Source organism: Salvelinus alpinus, chromosome 4 (assembly GCF_045679555.1).
Source record: "Salvelinus alpinus chromosome 4, SLU_Salpinus.1, whole genome shotgun sequence".
NCBI classification, from domain to species: domain Eukaryota; kingdom Metazoa; phylum Chordata; class Actinopteri; order Salmoniformes; family Salmonidae; genus Salvelinus; species Salvelinus alpinus.
The window spans coordinates 1,545,393-1,569,501 of NC_092089.1; the positions used below are offsets into that span (position 1 = coordinate 1,545,393).

Below are 24,109 nucleotides of genomic sequence, written 5' to 3' on the forward strand. Positions count from 1 at the left end.
TGCTAGTGATTGAATAAAAGTGTTACATAGCTAGAGCAGACTTGGGCGCCTATACAGTTATTGCTGTTAGCCGTGAACGCCATCTTGGATCTAGATGGTTTTTAAACGGGGAAAACAGGAAAAGGGACAGGAAAATAGATACTTTCGTTCTTATTTAGTAATTTCCCCCACTGGCTGATGATGAAGAAACACGAGTCATGACGTCGCCTCTTTATTTGCTGATATAGTTCAAATCGGTAAATCTGAGAGGAAATAGGATTGTGGACTGAGGACATTTCCGCAGTTTACTGTAACTTGGTTTGTTTATGTTATTCAACCCGGACATGGACTCTTCTAACCCAGGTACAGTAAAGTTTTAACCTTGTGGGAATAAGTTCAAATGTTACATGTGATAATGCAGATGGAAAATTGGCGATCCATGGCCCTTTGACCGAATCTGTCACTTTCTCCCGATTGCGTCTGATGACAGCATTATGGAGCTAGATAGCTCAGCTGGGGCTAAGCTAACTGGCCAGCGAAAGCAAGCTAACTGGATATTTGACTTGAATAATTTAACTAGCGAGCTACTTAGCTAGCTATTGGCGTTTCTGTCTTTCTTGCAAAATCGTAGTTAGCAAGTTAGCTACCAACCTTGGCAAATAGCATGTCTTACATTTAGCTGGCATGACCTGAGGTTAATGTTGCCAACTCGCCATGTTAGCTTAGCTAGTTATAATTTTTAGCTAGCTTGCTAGGTGACAGACGTGCGTAGGTTATGCTCAGATAAGTTAGCTAGTTAACTAGCTAGCTAGTTTGTGTCGATATTTCATCAAAACACGTGTTATTTTGAACGAAGGATTAGCTTTTTTTGGCCAGCTAACAGTTAGCTTGTTCAGCTTGGCATAGCTAGCGAGTTAGTTGTAGCTACAGTATTTGTTAGCTAGCTAGCTTTGTGGCTAGGTAAATTAACGCATAGCCAGTGTCATTACCAGAGAGGCAATAGCTAGCTCGCTATACTCACAACTGCAGTGGTCACACGCTCTGGCGTGGAGAGGTGCATGGTTCAATCCAGCATTCACACACCTTCATTTTATTCGTCTAATCAGTTCTTACGATTGGTTGATTAACGTTAGTTGACCCAGGTGTGTTACTACATGGCTGTCTGGAACAACATATGTCCCGTTAGATATGTTTATGGCTAAATCAATTAATCAAACAGTTGTGTTACTGAAGTGGATACACTTGTAGCATCGTGTTATGTTGCATAATTTGTGTGTTTGTGTGTGTGGCAGACATACCAGATGATTCTCTGGGTTTGGGAGCCAGTGGGGCCCAGGCAAGCAGCAGTGCTGTTGTGCCAAAAGGGTCCAATAAGAGGCGAGCTGCGTGAGTATAGTATACAATGCCAATGAATCAGTCAATCACTATGTCACATAACTTTAATTAACAGACGGTCTATAGCTATGACAGCACAGGGTAGAAGTTGTCCATAGGTGCAGAATCAGAATCACACCGATAAGTTGTTGATCCATTCTTTGGTGTTAACTTTACAAACATGGATTCTGTCTACTTCCTCACAGGCCAGACTTCGATGATGATGATGATGATGATGATGATGATGATGATGGAAGCAAGCTCTTCAGGTAGGACTGACACCTGTCTCTCACTCTTTCTTGCTCTCTCATCTCTCTCCCTCTCTATCTGATCTGACTGTATTGTGTTGGTTGTTTTGATGACAGATCTTCTTCTCTGTCTTTGACCAGGTGTGATGACGACGGAGGAGGAGGAGACAAAGAGCGATTTGCCAGGTAGAATAAGGAGGTTGTTGGTGCGTGTTTGTGCGTGTGTATAATACAGATATTCTGCATGCACACATCGCGAGCCACCAGAATCCCTATCACACCACTGTGATTCTTGTCACTACTACTAACCCCTGAGCTCAGGGACACCTGTTCACTCCTATCAATCCCTTTCTTCTGAGCACAACCCCTTTCTCTCCCTCCTTTCCTCTCTGCTTCTCTCTCTCAGGATCTCTGAAGTCTTTTTCTTTCAGCACTTCCTCTCCTCTATCACTCCGTCTCGCTTTGAAAGACCAGGTTCTCTCTCTCGATCTCTACATTTATCTATCGTATTGATGGATCATTCACTCCTTGTTATATTTATCAATCCATGCTTGTTCCACCTACCTCATGCTAATCTGAAAATATAATTTGGTTACGCCAACACTAAACTCTACTCCATGTTGTCCACCTACCTGCCCATCTCTTCCCATTTATATCCCTCCCTCTTTCTCTCCTCCCACGTCCCTCCTCTACCTCTTCCTCTCTGCCCTTCCTATTTCTCCCCATCTCTACCCCATCCCTGTCCCTCTTCCTACTCCATGTCTGTCGCTCCTCCCCCTGCTCTCCCATCTCTACCCCATCTCTGTCCTTTCTACTCTCCTCTCTTCCTCTCCTCCCTCATTCCCTCGCTCCAGGGAGAACCACAGTGAGATTGAGCGGCGGCGGAGGAACAAGATGACTGCTTACATCACAGAGCTGTCGGACATGGTTCCCACCTGTAGCGCGTTGGCACGGAAACCAGATAAGCTGACCATCCTGCGCATGGCCGTGTCCCACATGAAGTCTCTGAGAGGGAGCGGCAACACTGCAGCAGATGGGACATACAAACCATCCTTCCTCACCGACCAGGTTAGAGAAAGAGAGGGAGGACGGAAAGGGGGGAGAGGGGGCTGAGGGATGAAAAGGGAAAAATGCTATCATATGTGTTTGTTGCACAATAATAACTGAGTGTATCTTCCATGTCATCTCTCCCTCCATCGTTCTCTCTCTCCTCTACCTCTCCTTTCCTCTCTCTCTCCCCCATCCCTCTCTTTTGTAGGAGCTGAAACACCTGATCCTGGAAGCTGCTGATGGCTTCCTGTTTGTGGTGTCGTGTGAGAGTGGACGGGTCGTCTACGTGTCAGACTCCCTGACCCCTGTTCTTAACCAATCACAGTCCGACTGGCTAGGCTCCTCACTCTACGACCAGCTCCACCCGGACGACGGAGACAAACTACGAGAGCAGCTCTCTACTGCAGAGAATAACAATACAGGTACACACAGGTGGTACAGATAAACTACAGGAGCAGCTCTGTACTGCAGAGAGTTATAATACAGGTGGTACAGATGAACTACAGGAGCAGCTCTCTACTACAGAGAGTTATAATACAGGTGGTACAGATGAACTACAGGAGCAGCTCTGTACTGCAGAGAGTTATAATACAGGTGGTATAGATGAACTACAGGAGCAGCTCTCTACTGCAGAGAGTTATAATACAGGTGGTACAGATGAACTACAGGAGCAGCTCTCTACTGCAGAGAGTTATAATACAGGTGGTACAGATGAACTACAGGACCAGCTCTCTACTGCAGAGAGTTATAATACAGGTGGTACAGATGAACTACAGGAGCAGCTCTCTACTGCAGAGAGTTATAATACAGGCGGTACAGATAAACTACAGGAGCAGCTCTGTACTACAGAGAATTATAATACAGGTGGTACAGATGAACTACAGGACCAGCTCTGTACTACAGAGAATTATAATACAGGTGGTACAGATGAACTACAGGACCAGCTCTCTACTACAGAGAGTTATAATACAGGTGGTACAGATGAACTACAGGAGCAGCTCTCTACTGCAGAGAGTTATAATACAGGCGGTACAGATGAACTACAGGACCAGCTCTGTACTACAGAGAATTATAATACAGGTGGTACAGATGAACTACAGGACCAGCTCTCTACTACAGAGAGTTATAATACAGGTGGTACAGATGAACTACAGGAGCAGCTCTCTACTGCAGAGAGTTATAATACAGGCGGTACAGATAAACTACAGGAGCAGCTCTGTACTACAGAGAATTATAATACAGGTGGTACAGATGAACTACAGGAGCAGCTCTGTACTGCAGAGAGTTATAATACAGGTGGTATAGATGAACTACAGGAGCAGCTCTCTACTGCAGAGAGTTATAATACAGGTGGTACAGATGAACTACAGGACCAGCTCTCTACTGCAGAGAGTTATAATACAGGTGGTACAGATGAACTACAGGACCAGCTCTCTACTGCAGAGAGTTATAATACAGGTGGTACAGATGAACTACAGGAGCAGCTCTCTACTGCAGAGAGTTATAATACAGGTGGTACAGATGAACTACAGGAGCAGCTCTGTACTACAGAGAGTTATAATACAGGTGGTACAGATGAACTACAGGAGCAGCTCTCTACTGCATAGAGATATAATACAGGAGGAGAGACACACACAACACTAATGACTGTGAGTAACGACCTTTCTCTCTCTTTCTCAGGGAGGATGTTAGACCTGAAGACAGGAACAGTTAAGAAGGAGGGACAGCAGTCCTCCGTGAGGATGTGTATGGGAGCCAGACGATCCTTCATATGTAGGATGAGGTGTGTGTGATGAGCTTGCATGTGTATATGGCTGTATGCACCTGTGTTGGGAGTGTGTATTCTGAAATGTGTGTGTTTGTAGATGTGGTTCGTGTCCAGTGGAGCCCATGTCTATGAACAGATTGAATTTCCTGCGGAGCAGGAACAGGTGAGATAATTCTTATATATTTTACTGTAAAAAGTGCATTCGGAAAGTATTCAGACCCCTTGACTTTTTCCACATTTTGTTATGTTACATCCTTGTTTTAAAATGTATTAAATACACATTTTTCCTCATCAATCTACACACAATACCATAATGACAAATCGAAAACAGGTTTTTATAAATTTTTGCACATTAATTAAAATAAAAAACAGAAATACCTTATTTACATAAGTATTCAGACCCTTTGTTATGAGACTCGAAATTGAGCTCAGGTTCATCCTGTTTCCATTGATCATCCTTGAGATGTTTCTGCAACTTGATTGGAGTCCATCTGTGGTAAATTCAGTTGATTGGACATGATTTGGAAAGGCACACACCTGTCTATAAAAGGTCCCACAGTTGACAGAACAAAATTCAAGCCACGTTGTTGAAGAAATTGTCTATAGAGCTCAGAGACAGGATTGTGTCGAGGTACCAGAGACAGATCTGGGGAAAGGTACCAACATATTTCTGCAGCATTGAAGTTCCACAAGAGCACAGTGGCCTCCATCATTCTTGAATGGAAGAAGTTTGGAACCACCAAGACACTTCCTAGAGCTGGCTGCCCAGACAAACTGAGCAATCGGGGGAGAAGGACCGTTGTCAGGGAGGTGACGAAGAACCCAACGGTCACTCTGATAGAGCTCCAGAGTTCATCTTTGGAGATGGGAGAACCTTCCAGAAGGACAACCATCTCTGCAGAACTCCACCAATCAGTCCTTTATGGTAGAGTGGCTAGACAGAAGCCACTCCTCAGTATAAGGCTCATGACAGCCTGCTTGGAATTTGCCAAAAGGCATTTAAATGACTCTCAGACCATGAGAAACAAGATTGTCTGGTCTGATGAAACCAAGATTGAACTTTTTGGTTTGAATGCCAAGCGTCACATCTGGAGGAAACCTGGCACCATCCCTACGGTGAAGCATGGTGGTGGCAGCATACAAAAACACATGTTTTTCAACGGCTACGAGACTAGTCAGGATCGAGGCAAAGATGAACGGCGCAAAGTACAGAGAGATCCTTGATGAAAACCTGCTCCAGAGAGCTCAGACTGCGGCGAAGGTTCACTTTCCAACAGGATGACGACCCTAAGCACACGGCCAAGACAACGCGCAGGAGTGGCTTCGAGACAAGTTTCTGAATGTCCTTGAGTGGCCCAGCCAGAGCCCGGACTTGAACCCGATCGAACATCTTTGGAGAAACATGAAAAGAGCTGGTCAGCGACGCTCCCCATCCAACCTGATAGGGTTTGAGACGATTTGCAGAGAAGAATGGGAGAAACTCCCCTCATACAGGTGTGCCAAGCTTGTAAAGAAGACTCTGGGCTCTAATTGCTGCCAAAGGTGCTTCAACAACTGAGTAAATGGTCTGATTGCTTATGTAAATGTCATATTTCAGTTTTTTTTAATAAATTTGCAAACATTTCTGAAAACCTGTTTTTGCTTTGTCATTGTGGGATATTGTGTGTAGATTGATGAGGAAAAAGGCTTTAACTTAATAAAATGTGGAAAAAGTCAAGATGTCTGAATACTTTCCCGAATGCAATGTATAGTGAACTATGCCTTGACTGGTAGTGCTCTTCCCTGTAGGAATGGTCTGGGTCCACCCAAGGATGGGGAGCCTCAGTATGTGGTGGTCCACTGCACTGGATACATCAAGTCCTGGCCCCCCACAGGTAACTAACTAACTAACCTATGGCTTAGCTCTTATATCAAATCAAATTTTATTGGTCACATACACATGGTTAGCAGATGTTATTATGAGTGTAGCGAAATGCTTGTGCTTCTAGTTCCGACAGTGCAGCAATATCTAACAAGTAATCTAACAATTCCCCAACAACTACCTAATACACACAATCTAAAGGGGTAAATGAGAATATATACATATAATTATATGGATGAGCGATGGCCGAACGGCATAGGCAAGGTGCAATAGATGGTATAAAATACAGTATATACATATGAGATGAGTAATGTAAGATATGTAAACATTATTGAAGTGACATTATTTAAAGTGGCATTGTTTAAAGTGACTAGTGATCCATTTATTAAATTGTCCAGTGATTGGGTCTCAATGTAGGCAGGAGCCTCTCTGAGTTAGTGATTGCTGTTTAGCAGTCTGATGGCCTTGAGATAGAAGCTGTTTTTTAGTCTCTCGGTCCCAGCTTTGATGCACCTGTACTGACCTCACCTTCTGGATGATAGCAGGGTGAACAGGCAGTGGCTCAGGTGGTTGTTGTCCTTGATGATCTTTTTGGCCTTCCTGTGACATCGGGTGCTGTAGGTGTCATGGAGGGCAGGTAGTTTGCCCCCGGTGATGCGTTTTGCAGACCGCACCACCCTCTGGAGAGCCTTGCGGTTGAGGGTGGTGCAGTTGCCGTATAAGGCTGTGATACAGCCCAACAGGATGCTCTCGATTGTGCATCTGTAAAAGTTTGTCAGGGTTTTGGGTGACAAGCCAAGTTTCTTCAGCCTCCTGAGGTTGAAGAGGCACTGTTGCGCCTTCTTCACAACACTGTATGTGTGGGTGGACCATTTCAGTTTGTCTGTGACGTGTACGCCGAGGAACTTAAAACTTCTCCACTGCTGTCCCTTCGATGTGGATAGGGTAGTGCTCCCTCTGCTGTTTCCCGAAGTCCACGATCATCTTTGTTTTGTTGACGTTGAGTGAGAGGTTATTTTCCTGACACCACACTCCGAGTGCCCTTACCGTAGGCTGTCTCGTCGTTGTTGGTAATCAAGCCCACTACATTTGTGTCATCTGCAAACTTGATAATTGAGTTGGAGGCCTGCATGGCCACGCAGTCGTGGGTGAACAGAGAGTACAGGAGGGGGCTGAGCACGCACCCTTATGGGGCCCCAGTGTTGAGGGTCAGCGAAGTGGAGATGTTGTTTCCTACCTTCACCACCTGGGGGCGGCCCGTCAGAATGTTCAGGACCCAATTGCACAGGGCCGGGTTGAGACCCAAGGCCTCAAGCTTAATTATGAGCTTGTAGGGTACTATGGTGTTGAATGCTGAGCTGTAGTCAATGAACAGCATTCTTACATAGGTATTCCTCTTGGGGCAGTGTGCAGTTTGATAGCGATTGCATCGTCTGTGGACCTGTTGGGGCGGTATGCAAACTGAAGTGGGTCTAGGGTGGCTGGTAAGATGGAGGTGATATGATCCTTGACTAGTCTCTCAAAGCACTTCATGATGACAGAAGTGAGTGCTACGGGACGGTAGTCATTTAGTTCAGTTATCTTTGCCTTCTTGGGTACAGGAACAATGGTGGCTATCTTGAAGCGAGGACAGCAGACTGGGATAGGGAGCAATTGAATATGTCTGTAAACACACAAATCAAATCAAATGTATTTATATAGCCCTTCTTACATCAGCTGATATATCAAAGTGCTGTACAGAAACCCAGCCTAAAACCCCAAACAGCAAGCAATGCAGATGTAGAAGCACGGTGGCTAGGAAAAACTCCCAAGAAAGGCCAAAACCTAGGAAGAAACCTAGAGAGGAACCAGGCTATGAGGGGTGGACAGTCCTCTTCTGGCTGTGCCGGGTGGGGATTATAACAGAACATGGCCAAGATGTTAAAATGTTCATAAATGACCAGCATGGTCAAATAATAATAATCACAGTAGTTGTCGAGGGTGCAACAAGTCAGCACCTCAGGAGTAAATGTCAGTTGGCTTTTCATAGCCGATCATTGAGAGTATCTCTACCGCTCCTGCTGTCTCTAGAGAGTTGAAAACAGCAGGTCTGGGACAGGTAGCACGTCCGGTGAACAGGTCAACAGGTCAGCCAGCTGGTCTGCGCGTGCTCTGAGGACGCGGCTAGGGATGCTATCTGGGCCAGCAGCCTTCCAAGAGTTAACACATTTAAATGTTTTACTCACGTCGGCCACGGAGAAGGAGAGGGGGTGGCACAGTCCTTGTTAGCGGGCCGCGACAGTGGCCCGCAGTGGCCCGTATTATCCTCAAAGCGGGCAAAGAAGGTGTTTAGTTTGTCTGGAAGCAAGATGTCGGTGTCCGTGACGTGGCTGGTTTTCTTTTTGTAGTCCGTGATTTCCTGTAGACCCTGCCACATACGTCTGGTGCCTGAGCCGTTGAATTGCGACTCCACTTTGTCCCGGCATATATCCAATGTATACACTACTGCTGCATACTGAGTCCTATGTGTGTGTGTGTTTGCGTGCGCGCATTTCAGGGGTGAATCTAACAGATGAGGAAGCAGACAATATTCAGGGGAGTCGCTACTGTCTAGTCGCCATCGGTAGACTTCAGGTAAGATGGGACAACTTAATGTCCAATGTTTGGATGGGCTCATGGAACGACCATCTTGCAGACGCTTGTTCTCCCCTTGTTGTCTAGGTGACCTCTTGCCCGAGCGACACAGACATAAACAGCATCAGCGTTCCGGTGGAGTTCATCTCTCGTCACAACTGCCAGGGCCTCTTTACCTTCGTAGACCACCGCTGCATGGCCACAGTGGGCTACCAGCCTCAGGTAGGCCTCACTCACAGCCTGGGGCTAGAGTAGGACAAACACACAGCATCGCATTTCATAGTGTATCAGAATACAGAATGTGTTTAAACTGTATCAGGATACAGAATGTGTTTAAACTGTGTATCAGGATACAGTATGTGTTTAATCTGTATCAGGATACAGAATGTGTTTAAACTGTGTATCAGGATACAGAATGTGTTTAAACTGTGTGTCAGGATACAGAATGTGTTTAAACTGTGTGTCAGGATACAGAATGTGTTTAAACTGTGTGTCAGGATACAGAATGTGTTTAAACTGTGTATCAGGATACAGAATGTGTTTAAACTGTGTATCAGGATACAGTATGTGTTTAAACTGTGTGTCAGGATACAGAATGTGTTTAAACTGTGTGTCAGGATACAGTATGTGTTTAAACTGTGTATCAGGATACAGAATGTGTTTAAACTGTGTATCAGGATACAGTATGTGTTTAAACTGTGTGTCAGGATACAGAATGTGTTTCAACTGTGTATCAGGATACAGTATGTGTTTAAACTGTGTATCAGGATACAGAATGTGTTTAAACTGTGTATCAGGATACAGTATGTGTTTAAACTGTATCAGGATACAGAATGTGTTTAAACTGTGTGTCAGGATACAGTATGTGTTTAAACTGTGTGTCAGGATACAGAATGTGTTTAAACTGTGTGTCAGGATACAGAATGTGTTTAAACTGTGTATCAGGATACAGTATGTGTTTAAACTGTATCAGGATACAGTATGTGTTTAAACTGTGTGTCAGGATACAGAATGTGTTTAAACTGTGTGTCAGGATACAGAATGTGTTTAAACTGTGTGACAGCTGTAAGCTTGATCTAACTTTTTCTGTGTTGTGTGTGTTGGCGCCTGTGTGTGTGTGTTTGCCAGGAACTGCTGGGTAAGAACGTCTTGGAGCTGGCCCACCCTGAGGACCAGGGTCTGCTGAGAGACAGCTTCCAGCAGGTGGTCAAGCTGAAGGGTCAGGTGCTGTCCGTCATGTTCCGCTTCCTGTCCAAGACCAGAGACTGGCTCTGGATCAGGACCAGCTCCTTCACCTTCCAGAACCCCTTCTCTGAGGAGATAGAGTACATCATCTGTACCAACGCCAACGTCAAGTACGTGCTGTATACACACACAGACACACATCATCTGTACCAACGCCAACGTCAAGTACCTGCTGTATACACACACAGACACACATTATCTGTACCAACGCCAACGTCAAGTACGTGCTGTATACACACACAGACACACATCATCTGTACCAACGCCAACGTCAAGTACCTGCTGTATACACACACAGACACACATTATCTGTACCAACGCCAACGTCAAGTACCTGCTGTATACACACACAGACACACATCATCTGTACCAACGCCAACGTCAAGTACGTGCTGTATACACACACAGACACACATCATCTGTACCAACGCCAACGTCAAGTACGTGCTGTATACACACACAGACACACATCATCTGTACCAACGCCAACGTCAAGTACGTGCTGTATACACACACAGACACACATCATCTGTACCAACGCCAACTTCAAGTACGTGCTGTATACACACACAGACACACATCATCTGTACCAACGCCAACGTCAAGTACGTGCTGTATACACACACAGACACACATCATCTGTACCAACGCCAACGTCAAGTACCTGCTGTATACACACACAGACACACATCATCTGTACCAACGCCAACGTCAAGTACGTGCTGTATACACACACAGACACACATCATCTGTACCAACGCCAACGTCAAGTACCTGCTGTATACACACACAGACACACATCATCTGTACCAACGTCAAGTACCTGCTGTATACACACACAGACACACATCATCTGTACCAACGCCAACGTCAAGTACCTGCTGTATACACACACAGAACCACATCATCTGCACCAACACCATGTAGGTACACACACACATACACACACGTACACACACACGTATTATCTGCACCAACGCAAGTCACCTGAGTGTGAGACGCCTACAACACATAGACACCACAACTCTCTTCCACCTCAACATCTGAATATCTCCACTCTGTCTGACCAATCTGTTGAGCCACCTTAGGAAATGTGATGTCATCTCTTCCAGGATGTGTGTTTGTCAGTATGTTCACCTCCCCTCCATATCTTTCTCTCCCTTCCTTTCCTCCTCACCCCTTGTTTTTGTTGTGGGCCAGTAGAACCTCAACTCAGGACACCCTCACCCCCCTCTCGTCCTCGGGGGTGTCTTTGCCCCCCTCGCTGGGGGAGAGCAGTGCTAACTTCCCCCCTGTGTCCCACAGCCCAGGGCAGGTGGCTGCCAGGTGAGACCCCCTCAACCCCCCCTCTGGCATGGGTCAGCTGGGGCTGCTGCTGCTTCACTGGAGACTACAACTCTATTTCTCTCTTGTTCCCTTGATGTTCCTGTTCTCTCTGGTCCAGAGTTCACCCCTTGGTAAGGGCTGTGGTCTTGACTGGTTACTTGACTTGACCGGGCATTTCTGTTTTTGGGTGATTTCCCCGTCCCTCTCCCTCCTCAACAGCAGTAAGATATTCATCATGACCAAGGTGTTGGTAACGATCCCCCTCCCCTCTTCTCTTTTCTTCTTGGTTACCATAGTGAATGGTGGTGGGGCAAGTGCTGTTGGTCGGCAGGTGTTTTGGTTTCCCCAACAGCGGTGGAGGGCCTTGACGAAAATTATATTTTCTGTTGTCACTGCTAACACTCTTTTTTTCTCTCTACCACTCCCTCTTTTCTCCCTTTACCACTCTCTACCACTCCCTCTTTTCTCCCTTTACCACTCTCTACCACTCCCTCTTTTCTCCCTTTACCACTCTCTACCACTCCCTCTCTTTTTTCCCTTTACCACTCTCTACCACTCCCTCTCTTTTCTCCCTTTACCACTCTCTACCACTCCCTCTCTTTTCTCCCTTTACCACTCTCTACCACTCCCTCTCTTTTCTCCCTTTACCACTCCCTCTTTTCTCCCTTTACCACTCTCTACCACTCCCTCTCTTTTCTCCCTTTACCACTCTCTACCACTCCCTCTTTTCTCCCTTTACCACTCTCTACAACTCCCTCTCTTTTCTCCCTTTACCACTCTCTATCACTCCCTCTCTTTTCTCCCTTTACCACTCTCTACCACTCCCTCTTTTCTCCCTTTACCACTCTCTACCACTCCCTCTCTTTTCTCCCTTTACCACTCTCTACCACTCCCTCTTTTCTCCCTTTACCACTTTCTACCACTCCCTCTCTTTTCTCCCTTTACCACTCTCTACCACTCCCTCTTTTCTCCCTTTACCACTTTCTACCACTCCCTCTCTTTTCTCCCTTTACCACTCTCTACCACTCCCTCTTTTCTCCCTTTACCACTCTCTATCACTCCCTCTCTTTTCTCCCTTTACCACTCTCTACCACTCCCTCTTTTCTCCCTTTACCACTTTCTACCACTCCCTCTCTTTTCTCCCTTTACCACTCTCTACCACTCCCTCTTTTCTCCCTTTACCACTCTCTACAACTCCCCTCTTTTCTCCCTTTACCACTCTCTATCACTCCCTCTCTTTTCTCCCTTTACCACTCTCTACCACTCCCTCTTTTCTCCCTTTACCACTTTCTACCACTCCCTCTCTTTTCTCCCTTTACCACTCTCTACCACTCCCTCTTTTCTCCCTTTACCACTCTCTACAACTCCCTCTCTTTTCTCCCTTTACCACTCTCTATCACTCCCTCTCTTTTCTCCCTTTACCACTCTCTACCACTCCCTCTTTTCTCCCTTTACCACTCTCTACCACTCCCTCTCTTTTCTCCCTTTACCACTCTCTACCACTCCCTCTTTTCTCCCTTTACCACTCTCTACCACTCCCTCTCTTTTCTCCCTTTACCACTCTCTACCACTCCCTCTTTTCTCCCTTTACCACTCTCTACAACTCCCTCTCTTTTCTCCCTTTACCACTCTCTACCACTCCCTCTCTTTTCTCCCTTTACCACTCTCTACCACTCCCTCTTTTCTCCCTTTACCACTCTCTACCACTCCCTCTCTTTTCTCCCTTTACCACTCTCTACCACTCCCTCTCTTTTCTCCCTCTCTTTTGTCTCTCTTTTGTCTCTCTCCCTTTCCCCCCCTTTCCAGGCAGTTGCAGCAGCAGCAAGCAGAGTTGGGGGGAGGAGGGAGAGATGGTCTGTACGAGGCAGGACAGGTTACACTTCCACAGGTAAGACTAGCACTGACTAAAACACACACCTAACTGGGGCCTTAACCCCACAACATGCCCTCCATCCAGCGGCGCTGCACTGCTGCTTGATCCTGTGCTTATCTCAACTGTATGTGTGATGTCTTGGGGGCGAGACCGTTCTATTGTTCGCTGTAACATGGACAAGTTGTTTTGTTGTACCTACCTCCAAGCCTTTAGTGAGTATTGACCGCTGGTTGACCATTGTCCATGTCAGATGCCTGTCCAGGCCGTGACCGCAGCTGGAACTGACCACAGTAAGACCATGGACAAGGCAGAGATGCACCCCTCCATGTACCCCAACCCAGACCAGGCCAAGTTCCTGCCCTCCACCTCTGCCCCCGGAGTACCCATCTACCCTCAGGACAACAACAACTACACCACTGCCAACCGCTCCAACGACACATACAGCAGGTATGACCACTAGCCTCTGTTGTACTGTTTTAAACTGATCTAAGGGCAATGTATACTGAATAAGCGATTCTAATTTCCTGTTATGAACTAATTCCAGGTCAGTAGGGATGGCCCCTCAGATGGTGCAGCCATCCCACTCCGCAGGCCAGATGCTGGCTCAGATGTCCCGTCAGAACGGGGCACCCCCCTCCAACAGCAGCCCCCTACAGGGAGGGGCAGCGGTGGGCTGGCCGGGGCCAGCGGCGAGGGCTAGACCACCCTTTAACAACCAGGTGAGACAGCTGGCAGCTGCAGGTAGAAGCTGTCCAAACAGCCTGAAGTTTAGATCCTCTGTTGTTGCCCAAAGATTCTGTAGAATCTTAATTTAAGACTTTTCTACAACAGGAAAATAATCCTGCAGCAACAGGAAATATGAATTATTTTGTGGATTATAATTTTTTGGTGGAAATTACAAATGTCAGAAGCTTTTTTTAAACCTCAAATACAATATAAGTTTAAAATTGGCTGCATTGCAGGACAGTTTTCCCTGAACAGGGTTATCAAATTTAAATCCTACATCTGTAGCTGGCGTGATGGGGATGAGTGCTCTGAGGTTCTTGCATCTCTGTATCTTAGCGTTGTAAAGGACCTCATCTTTTATCCCCTGTGTAATCTCTGTTTTGAGTATCACACCCAGACAGTTTCAACAGTAAATGCATAACAGAAACCTAGTACGTTCATAAAGTGTGAATATTATCATGGTGATTTTCACCACCCGCCCAGCAGGTGGCGCCCCAGGCAGGGAAGGCCCTGTCTCCCCAGTTTGCCATGGGGAGTTTTGTGGGGGGCTCTTCCTCCTCATTTGGGGTGATGCCCACCACTGCCGCTCCGACCCCCACCACGGGGGCTAACTACCCAAATATCAACCCCCGCGCCAGCCTCAATACCAACGGATATGGTACGTGACCCTGAGAGAGTGTGCGTGTGTGTGTGTCAACAACTACAGTAGAGTGTTTTTATGTGTTTGTGTATGCTGGTGTAGTTAGATACTGACTCGCACATTGTCCTATCTCTTATAGATGGCTTGGGGTCGGGGCAGCAGTTCCCCTCCAGGGCAGCGGAGGCAGTGTGGCGCCAGTGGCAGGGCCAGCAGCAAGCTCAGAACAGCGCAGAGCAGCACCCCCACGCACAGAACAACCAGCCTGACATCTTCCCTGTAAGTCTCTCTCCCTCTACCTATATCAATCTGCCTTTCTCTTCCCCATGTCTCCATCTCTCTTTTGTCTTTCTCCTTCTGACTGTACCTTTTGTTATGTGTTGTCATGTTGCTTTGAAGTTAAATCTCTCTCGCTCTCTCGCTCTCTCTCTCTCTAGGATGTTCTCGCCATGCTGGACCAGCCGGCCAACTTCAACAACGATGACTTTGAGATTCCCATCTACCCCTCTTTCGACGTGTGACCCCACATACACTCTTCCACTTACCTCTCTGTCTCTCAAATGTCTCCTCTCTCATTTGGTGCACTTTTGCTCTCTTTCTTTGCCTTTCGTGATCCAAAGAGAGCATGTCTAATTATCGGTCAGATGATTGCACGGCCAGGATGGAGAGAGCGAGTTAATCAGGGAAAAGAAAGAGTGAAATCAAGTATAGGTAGGCAAATGCAGGTTCAATAAACACGTGAAAGGGGGGGGAGAGAGAGAAGAGATTCAGGGTTCAATGATAGTTGGGCAAATGTAAAATGACACATCTGTAGCCAGCACTGCCCAAGCTCCACAGCCAGTGGATTAGTTGTAGAGATGCAACACACAATCGCACCTGAGCATGCACAAGGCCCTGAGGCAGGCACTGCTTCACCAGTAACACACAATCGCACCTGAGCATGCACAAGGCCCTGAGGCAGGCACTGCTTCACCAGTAACACACAATCCCACCTGAGCATGCACAAGGCCCTGAGGCAGGCACTGCTTCACCAGTAACACACAATCCCACCTGAGCATGCACAAGGCCCTGAGGCAGGCACTGCTTCACCAGTAACACACAATCCCACCTGAGCATGCACAAGGCCCTGAGGCAGGCACTGCTTCACCAGTAACACACAAACATGGCCTTTCACTAACAGAGTCAGCTGTGTGTTTAGATCTGTGCTGCTCCACTGGTCTGTACATCATATGGATAGATCAGTCCAATCATTCACTTGAAGTCTCAGGCAATCCAGGTGATCTACAGCTTTGGGGGAATATGTGGCAATATATAATGGGAATATTCTGATCTGAAGCCTGTGAATATCCTCTATCTGCTCTCCTCGCTGTTTTAGCTTAGCGACCCTTAGCATGTTCAAAAGGACACTGTCCTCAAGCAGGCTTTTTAAACTTTGGGCAGATTTATACAAACACTGTACAAACACTTTTATATTTGTACACAGTGTACATTGACGATGTCACCTATGAATGTGGTTATGGTGGTTTCAGGTGGAATAGAGGGGGAGAGAGATGTCTATGACTAGTAAAGGGAAGAGGGGGATATGAAACTAGAACCTGATCTATTCCTACATATACCCAGTATATAAGTCAAGTGTTTATATACAGTTATATGTCTACTGGAGGTGTTTGTATAACTTTATTGATCTCAACCTGAATGCACAGCAATCCCAGGGTCCCTTTCTCACTCGTTTGTATTCCTTCCTCTGTTGCCCAGGGTTACCCAGCACACTCTTCCTCCTCTCACGCTCTTCCTCAATCACCCTCCCAAGTGTGTTTTTTTTCTCTTCTACTTACACTAGGAAAAGGAAAAGGAAAAAATACATTGGAAAGCAATAATTTACGAGCAGGAATGATGTTATTTTTTAAAGCCATTCTTTGTTGTCCTACATGTTTTTATCTTGATTATTGTTCTTGAATATGGAAATACACAGTAAATAGTAATGATTTGATTGATTGAAATTTTCCCCAACTGATGTTTTTATTTTCTGGCCTTTTGATTGGCTCTCCCTGTTTTGTAGCCCTCTCCATTGCTACTTCGTGATAGGTTGTTTTTGATGTATATTGATCAGGGCATCTTGTTCAGGACAGAAAGGTCTTGTTTAGAACTGACAAGATTCCTCATTCAACATGACACAGAATCATGCCATGATGTTTGGCCTGAAATTCAAGTCATCCTAATCATGTTCCAAACACATGACCCAATAACCAATAAGCAGTAGATGTTGATTGTGAGTTTGGCAATTAATACACTTTTTATTTTGCAGTTGATTCAATCAAAGTTCATCCTTATCAAGATAGTTTGACATTCATAAATATGATCTAAATCAAACACATTTGTTTTCTGAAATCGATTGTGATGTTTAGTAAGTCACTATAACACTCTTATACAGGGAATTAAGAATTCTGATTGGGCAACAGAGGGCTGTGAATTTTAAGGTTCTGAAATACAAAAATTGTATTGTGTAGGCCTTTCATTTTAAGTCCGGTAATGTATACATGTCTGTGAGCGTAATTCACAGACATGCCGAAACATGTGAATTGTATGTAAACCCATCATGTGTCAATAGTCACACGATGGAAATGGCAGTTTGATGACTGTTGTCTTGTTATTGTTTTAAACCACTTTGGTTGTTCCCTGTCCAGATTTTTACAATGATGTGAGCTGCAGTTTATATAGCGCACACAGATACACAAATATAGGAATATATATGTATATGAAATGTTAAACAAGAGAAAGTGAAATGTTTGGTTTTTCTATTAAATTGTTATATTGTCAAGAACTTGTGGGTGGATATTTGTTTATTTTAGGGGTCGGGGGACTGTAACATTTGAACTGTTCCTTTTGAGAAATGTGATGATTGTACAACGTCACTCCTATGTATAAAATGTGTAGGCCTAGTCATCAGACCTGGGTTATAACACTATTTCAGGTATTTCAATTACTTTTCAAAACAAGTATTCAGATAACCTTTTATTTGAAAAAACAAGTAGTTTAATATTGGATTGTGTTTGAAGTACTCAAATACACTCCCAGGTATTTAAATAGTATTTCAAAACACTTTCAAATACAATTTGGTCAACTACTTCGTTTTTACAAATAAACGTTCAAATAAAAGTATTTGTTTTAGGTTGTGTATTTGGACATACCAAAATACACAGAAAAAAAATATTTAAATAACACATACTCAAATTCACATTTGAAATGAGGTCTGAGTCATATGCCTAAAACCCATTACTTTGTCCTCAACAGTCTTTAGGATGTTCAGTATGTTCACATGGTCTCCACCTACATAAGAGAGGAACAGAGATATAGTCCATAAATCCCTCCATCCTGTGTCCATCTATAGAAACACAGATGGTTTCACTACGTAAGAGAGGAACAAAAACAGAACGATAGGAAGCTTACGTAGTGAAAGGTTGCTCTTTTTAGAATAAGCTCCTCTCTCATTCTCCCTCATCGTTTGGATCATCATAGGCTAGTTGTTCCACAGACTCTGTCATTAGATGTGTTTAGTACCAATGGACGAACACTAGATGGCTAAAGAACACCATCAGCGTCACCAACCATGGAGAGATACAGGGTGAACAGGCTTTTGTTCTAGCCCAGCACTAACAAACACTAATTTAACTCATTCAGGTCTTGAAGAGCATGTATTGACAAATCTTAGTCGCACACATGCATGCTACATACGCTACATGCTACATACGCTAGCCCCACCCATCCTCCCCACTGGACAGTATTTTTAGCTGAAACCTGATCCCTTCAGCAACAGAGAATAAAGGCAACACTGCAAAACCCCTGCCTTTAACTAGCTCCGTGGACACACACACTAACCCGTTCTGACATGCAGACATGCACACTGTGACGCAGACACTCAGCAGGACGTTACGTACACATGGGGACACACCCGTCTACAGTCCAGTAAGGAAAATAAAAGAATGAGACGTGTGAGCTGAGGGCTGAAGTTATTCTCCACCAATCTGGAACAGAGTTCCATTACAGAGACACACTGCAGCAGACATTACGGATCCATATTCAGGTAATGTACAACTTAATGTATACCCATATCTCTGTGTGTTAGATAGGGATACGTGTGTAAATAGTAGTATGATTCAACTTTTACCAGCAGACCTAAGGCACAGAGAGCTGTGTGTGAGTCAGACTCAAGCGCTTCCTTTGTGTGAATACTTTCCTCAGTGCAGACAGCCTGCCTGACTAATATGACCAGATTAAATGTGCACGTGTAAACAATGGCCTGTTTTGGAACCCTGTTTGATTGTAGATGGGAGGAAGAGAGATCCTGTTCACATTATATATTTCATTTTGATTGAATAACCAATGGGTTGTAGAACAGTTGTAGAAGCTCTGAGTGTTAACGGGGTCAGAGAGTGACAGGGAGCCAGGGATCAGATAGGGACGGCCCCATTCAGTTCCAGTGCATATTTAAATCCAGAGGGGCATCTGTAATAGATTTTAAAAATAAAGGGGGGGGCCTACAAGCAACTTCACTCACTGAGCTATTTGTTTCTCTGCAGCTTCAAGACTTCTGAAGGATGAAGAACCTTAAACTTCTCATCCTCTCTCTCTCCATCTGCCTGTTGCTGGGCAACCTGGGGGTGAGTGGCTACAGTAATGTCGAACCCTGCCAACGGTCCCGATGCAATAACTGCCATGAAAAGTTCCTATACCGACATGTGCGTCCAAATACCCCGTTAACGACGGACCGCAACGCGTGGGAGAAGTATCTACGTGAAAAAAATGACTGCTCAAGACCCACGCAGTCCTTCCTACATCCCAAAGACCGGGAGAGGGTGGACGCGGTCTGCTCCAGCTCTGGGGGAAAGACGTACCAGGGGAACCTGTGCATCAGCCAAAGCCCATTCACATTTCTAACAGTGAGGAGCGAGACTGGGACCTGCGGCGTGTCCAGCGTGCGGGAAGAGACCAAGCATTTGATCCTGGCATGTGAGGTGCTGGAGAACAGGTGTGTGCCGGTCCACTTCGAGGGGAACCGCGAGGGGAGCAAGCCCGACAATAACGCTGCAGGATGTGGCAGCACGGAGAAAGGGAAGGGCTCAAGCTTCAAAGTATCAGGAATGTGGCTGGCATCTTTATTGATACTCATGTTTCTCTCACAACTCCTTTTCTGAACAGTTAATGGGGAGGGAGGGGGGGGCAGATAGTCAAACAATACATCAAAAGGAAGTTTGTTTTAAAGTGTCTGTCCTACACTCTAAAAATAAAATGTTCCTGGAGTATCCTTTAGGGGTTCTTCAAATTTAAAGTGTGGGTGAACCGCTATGAGTTCTTTAAAGAACCCCTTTTAATGGATCCTCAGAGAACATTTTGGGGTTCATTTTTTAACTACCCCTCTCCCCTATTATTAATAATAGTAATACGCATAACAAATCAACAATAAAACAACATTTTATTGTTCTCAGTGTTTATTATGATTTTAGTGGCAAAGCAGAATAAAAAAATCTAAATATGAGGTAAACTCCCAGCAGAGCACCAAGTCCAGTGGAACTATATCCTCTGGTGTGTTGATGTTATTGTGTTGATGTTCTCCGTATCCATAGCCAGAATGAGGCGTATTTCTGTCTGTAATAATGCCCTTTTGTGGGGAGAAACTCATTCTGATTGGCTGGGCCTGGCTCCCTAGTAGGTGGGCACATGCCCTCCCAGGCCCACCCATGGCTGCGCCCCTGCCCAGTCATGTGAAATCCATAGATTAGGGCCTAAGTTATTTATTTCAATTGACTGATTTCCTTATTTAACTGTAACTCAGAAAAATCTTTGAAATCATTGCATGTTGCATTTATATTTTTGTTCAGTATACTTCCATATATACTTCCATTCATTGGTGTGTAGCCCAAACTGTTCCGAAGCTACAGACAGAAGTTGGCAGATCGGTGGTACCGACTTGTGGGGGTCGTAAAAATCTGAGAACACCATCATGTTGGTGAGAGTCTCATCTTTCCATAGAGGGGTCATACTAGTTTGTTGGCCAAACCGTTCGTACGCTACAGACGTTTTTGTGAGAAGAACGATTTTCGCCATGTGTCATGGTCTGACAAACAGTAGCTTGGTCACCTTCCACCGCAGATGCGGAAGGACGCCATTGGCGGATGTGGTGAATTGAGATGCAGACCATCCAAAAAGCTACATATCTCTAGCTTAAAGCTACAATATGTAACTTTTTGGGCAACCCAACCAAATTCACATAGAAATATGAGTTATAGATCTTATATAGATCAATAACTATATTGATCTCTATAGATCAAGTCTAAGAAGCGGTAGATCTGTTCTATGTGTGCTATTTTTGCGTCTTTTACTTTCAGTTTTGTACACAAGCAATATTTTTGGTTATTGAAAAAACATTTCACAGCAGTTTAGGTGGTACTATGATTCTCTACACAATGACTGCTTGTTTTGTCATAAACTGAAATTAGGTGAACTATTAGAGTTTTATCAACCAGGAAATGGCGGAGTGATTTCTTAATAGTACATCTTTAAACAGAGGGATTTTGATGGGGATTTTTTTATTATTCTAATTAGATTTCAGCGGGGGGGCGCGGACATCGACTCTAGGGGGTGTAGACTGGCATGTATTCAGGTCTGGCACTAGGCGATAACGTTTCACTCACAACATTTAAACCTGCCATGTATTCAGGTCTGGCCCTGGGCTATAACATTTCACTAACAACATTTAAAAGACTGCCATCTATTCAGGTCTGCCCCTGGGTCTGACCCTGGGCTATGATAGCCTGGGTACCTTGTACTCTGTGTCATATGCCAAAGATGTTTAGCATAAAAAGAGTGGCAAGGAGGGGAATGATAGCTAAACAGACTGGTACCCGTACCAGACTAGGGCTATGACGTTTCACACACAACAGTTAAAAGACTGCCATGTTTTGTTCTCTCACGACATCTATTCTGAACAGTTGAAAGACTGGGCATTTGTTTTGTCATATGTATGTTATGGACGGTGTTGCCCGTTCCTGTGTGCCAGTCAGGGATCTGTCTATGGCTGTGGGCCCCAGCCAAATGTTGGCGTCAGCATTTCATTACCTTGTACTTCATTTGAAAAGTGTATTGTACCATGCTGAATATATGCACTTTCAATAAAGGTTGATTTTGGTGGAATATTGAAGAGCAGCATCATCAGCCAGAATCATCAGCCAACATCATCAGCCAGCATCATCAGCCAGCACCATAGGCCTTAAAGCAGGGGTTAAACCACATGACCTTATCTGAGAGGTCACACACAAGCAGCACATTCCGAGTTGGCAGGCAAGTGCTTTACTATGAGCATGTAAACATGTAATACACCCCCATCAGCCTACAACATGGATTGGCTTTTGTAGGCCTGCAAAAAAAAGGAGAAAGAAAAAATATTTTTAGGAACTCAGTCCCAACTTACTTATTTTTTCTTTCTCCTTTTTTTTGCAGGCCTACAAAAGCCAATCCATGTTGTAGGAGTTACAATAGTAGAACACACAAGGTGACATTTAGAAATCTGGTTGTGCATCAGCAGTTTCTCTTGTTGTGTCACTGACATTCACCCAATTAGCCATGTCTGCTAACATGTTTTAGATTGGTAAGTTAGTCTAGTGTCCAGCTATCTAAACTTGTAGTAATCATGGACCGGGGGGCCCTATTGATTATGTTAGGCACTCTCACTTAGATATCATATTAAAAACTGCAAACATTTCTCTTCACCCTATTGCAAAATGTGTAGAATTGAAGGAAATTTGCTGTAAAATTGCAAATGTTTCTCTCCGCCCCATGGCAAAATTAGTAGAATGCATTAAATATGTTATAAAACTGCCAAATCTTATCTCCACCCTATGGCAAAATGTGTAGAATTGCAGAAAATGTACTCTAAAACTTCCATCACAAGGATAGGAGCACATAAGGATGCATCGTGAAAGTATCGGAGCAGGGCCATGGTCAGGAAGAACTTCCAAAGTATTGAGATGGAATGTGGCCATTCTTCAGTGTTTCTATAGGGTGGGCAGTATTCACTTTTAGCCTAGTTCTGCTCAATGTGAAAGAGGAAGTTTGTTTGTGGTTTCGACAATTCTCAACTATTGGGCTATTCAGGACTCCACTGTGACCCCTTTCCTTGTTCTATAGGCCACTCAGGTCCAGCTTCTCTATCACACATGCACTGTGTGAGGGACGTCTAGAAATAGAGGGCCATATGTGGAGCTCACCTGGTGAAACTTGTTCTGCATGCACACACAAACACAGACACACGCATGTACACCAGTGGAGGCTGGTGGGAGGAGCTATAGGAGGACGGGCTCAGTATAATGGCTGGAATGGAATAAATGGAACGGTATCAAACACATCTAACGTATGGAAACCACACGTTTGACTCTATTCCATTTATTCCATTCTAGCTGTTACAATGAGCCCGTCCTCCTATAGCTCCTCCCACCAGCCTCCACTCTGTGCACACTATGTAATTGAACTCACATAGAGGGCCGGTTCCAGGGAACTCACATACACGGCCGGTTCCAGGGAACTCACATAGAGGGCCGGTTCCAGGGATAAGCGACATAAACTCACATACACGGCCGGTTCCAGGGATAAGCGACATAAACTCACATACACGGCCGATTCCAGGGATAAGCGACATAAACTCACATACGCGGCCGGTTCCAGGGATAAGCGACATAAACTCACATACACGGCCGGTTCCAGGGATAAGCGACATAAACTCACATACACGGCCGGTTCCAGGGATAAGCGACATAAACTCACATACACGGCCGGTTCCAGGGATAAGCGACATAAACTCACATACAAGGGATAAGCGACATAAACTCACATACACGGCCGGTTCCAGGGATAAGCGACATAAACTCACATACAAGGCCGGTTGCAGGGATAAGCGACATAAACTCACATACACGGCCGGTTCTAGGCATAAGTGACATAAACTCACATACACGGCCGGTTTTATGCATAAGCGACATAAACTCACATACAAGGTCGGTTCTAGGCATAAGCGACATAAACTCACATACACGGCCGGTTCCAGGGATAAGCGACATAAACTCACATACGCGGCCGGTTCCAGGCATAAGCGACATAAACTCACATACATGGCCGGTTCTAGGCATAAGCGACATAAACTCACATGCGCGGCCGGTTCCAGGCATAAGCGACATAAACTCACATACGCGGCCGGTTCCAGGGATAAGCAACATAAACTCACATACGCGGCCGGTTCCAGGGATAAGCGACATAAACTCACATACACGGCCGGTTCCAGGGATAAGCGACATAAACTCACATACGTGGCCGGTTCCAGCGATAAGCGACATAAACTCACATACACGGCCGGTTCCAGGGA

General features: G+C 45.1%; 1 protein-coding gene and 1 long non-coding RNA gene across 8 annotated transcripts; both read left to right on the forward strand.

Annotated features, from left to right (window-relative positions):
• The first annotated feature begins 44 nt into the window (after nucleotides 1-44).
• LOC139572686 (aryl hydrocarbon receptor nuclear translocator-like) lies at nucleotides 45-17,521 on the forward strand. 7 transcript variants are annotated; one of them, XM_071395364.1, is made up of 19 exons: nucleotides 45-342; nucleotides 1,272-1,365; nucleotides 1,560-1,622; nucleotides 1,743-1,787; nucleotides 2,456-2,669; nucleotides 2,860-3,073; nucleotides 4,332-4,434; nucleotides 4,517-4,582; nucleotides 6,208-6,293; nucleotides 8,817-8,893; nucleotides 8,981-9,115; nucleotides 10,022-10,248; nucleotides 11,342-11,464; nucleotides 13,271-13,352; nucleotides 13,588-13,784; nucleotides 13,882-14,056; nucleotides 14,547-14,721; nucleotides 14,843-14,979; nucleotides 15,138-17,521. In XM_071395364.1, the coding sequence occupies exons 1-19, from the start codon at nucleotides 306-308 to the stop codon at nucleotides 15,219-15,221; spliced, it is 2,334 nt and encodes a 777-aa protein (XP_071251465.1). In that variant the 5' UTR covers nucleotides 45-305; the 3' UTR covers nucleotides 15,222-17,521. The 7 variants fall into 7 exon arrangements, with proteins under 7 accessions (XP_071251465.1, XP_071251466.1, XP_071251468.1 ...); XM_071395365.1 differs by having other exon boundaries at nucleotides 14,550-14,721; XM_071395367.1 differs by having other exon boundaries at nucleotides 46-342; nucleotides 11,444-11,464.
• Nucleotides 17,522-18,502: 981 nt separating this feature from the next.
• LOC139572689 (uncharacterized) lies at nucleotides 18,503-21,888 on the forward strand. Its single transcript, XR_011674460.1, has 2 exons — nucleotides 18,503-18,781; nucleotides 19,278-21,888. It is a non-coding gene; the product is annotated as an uncharacterized lncRNA (long non-coding RNA).
• The last annotated feature ends 2,221 nt before the right edge of the window (nucleotides 21,889-24,109 follow it).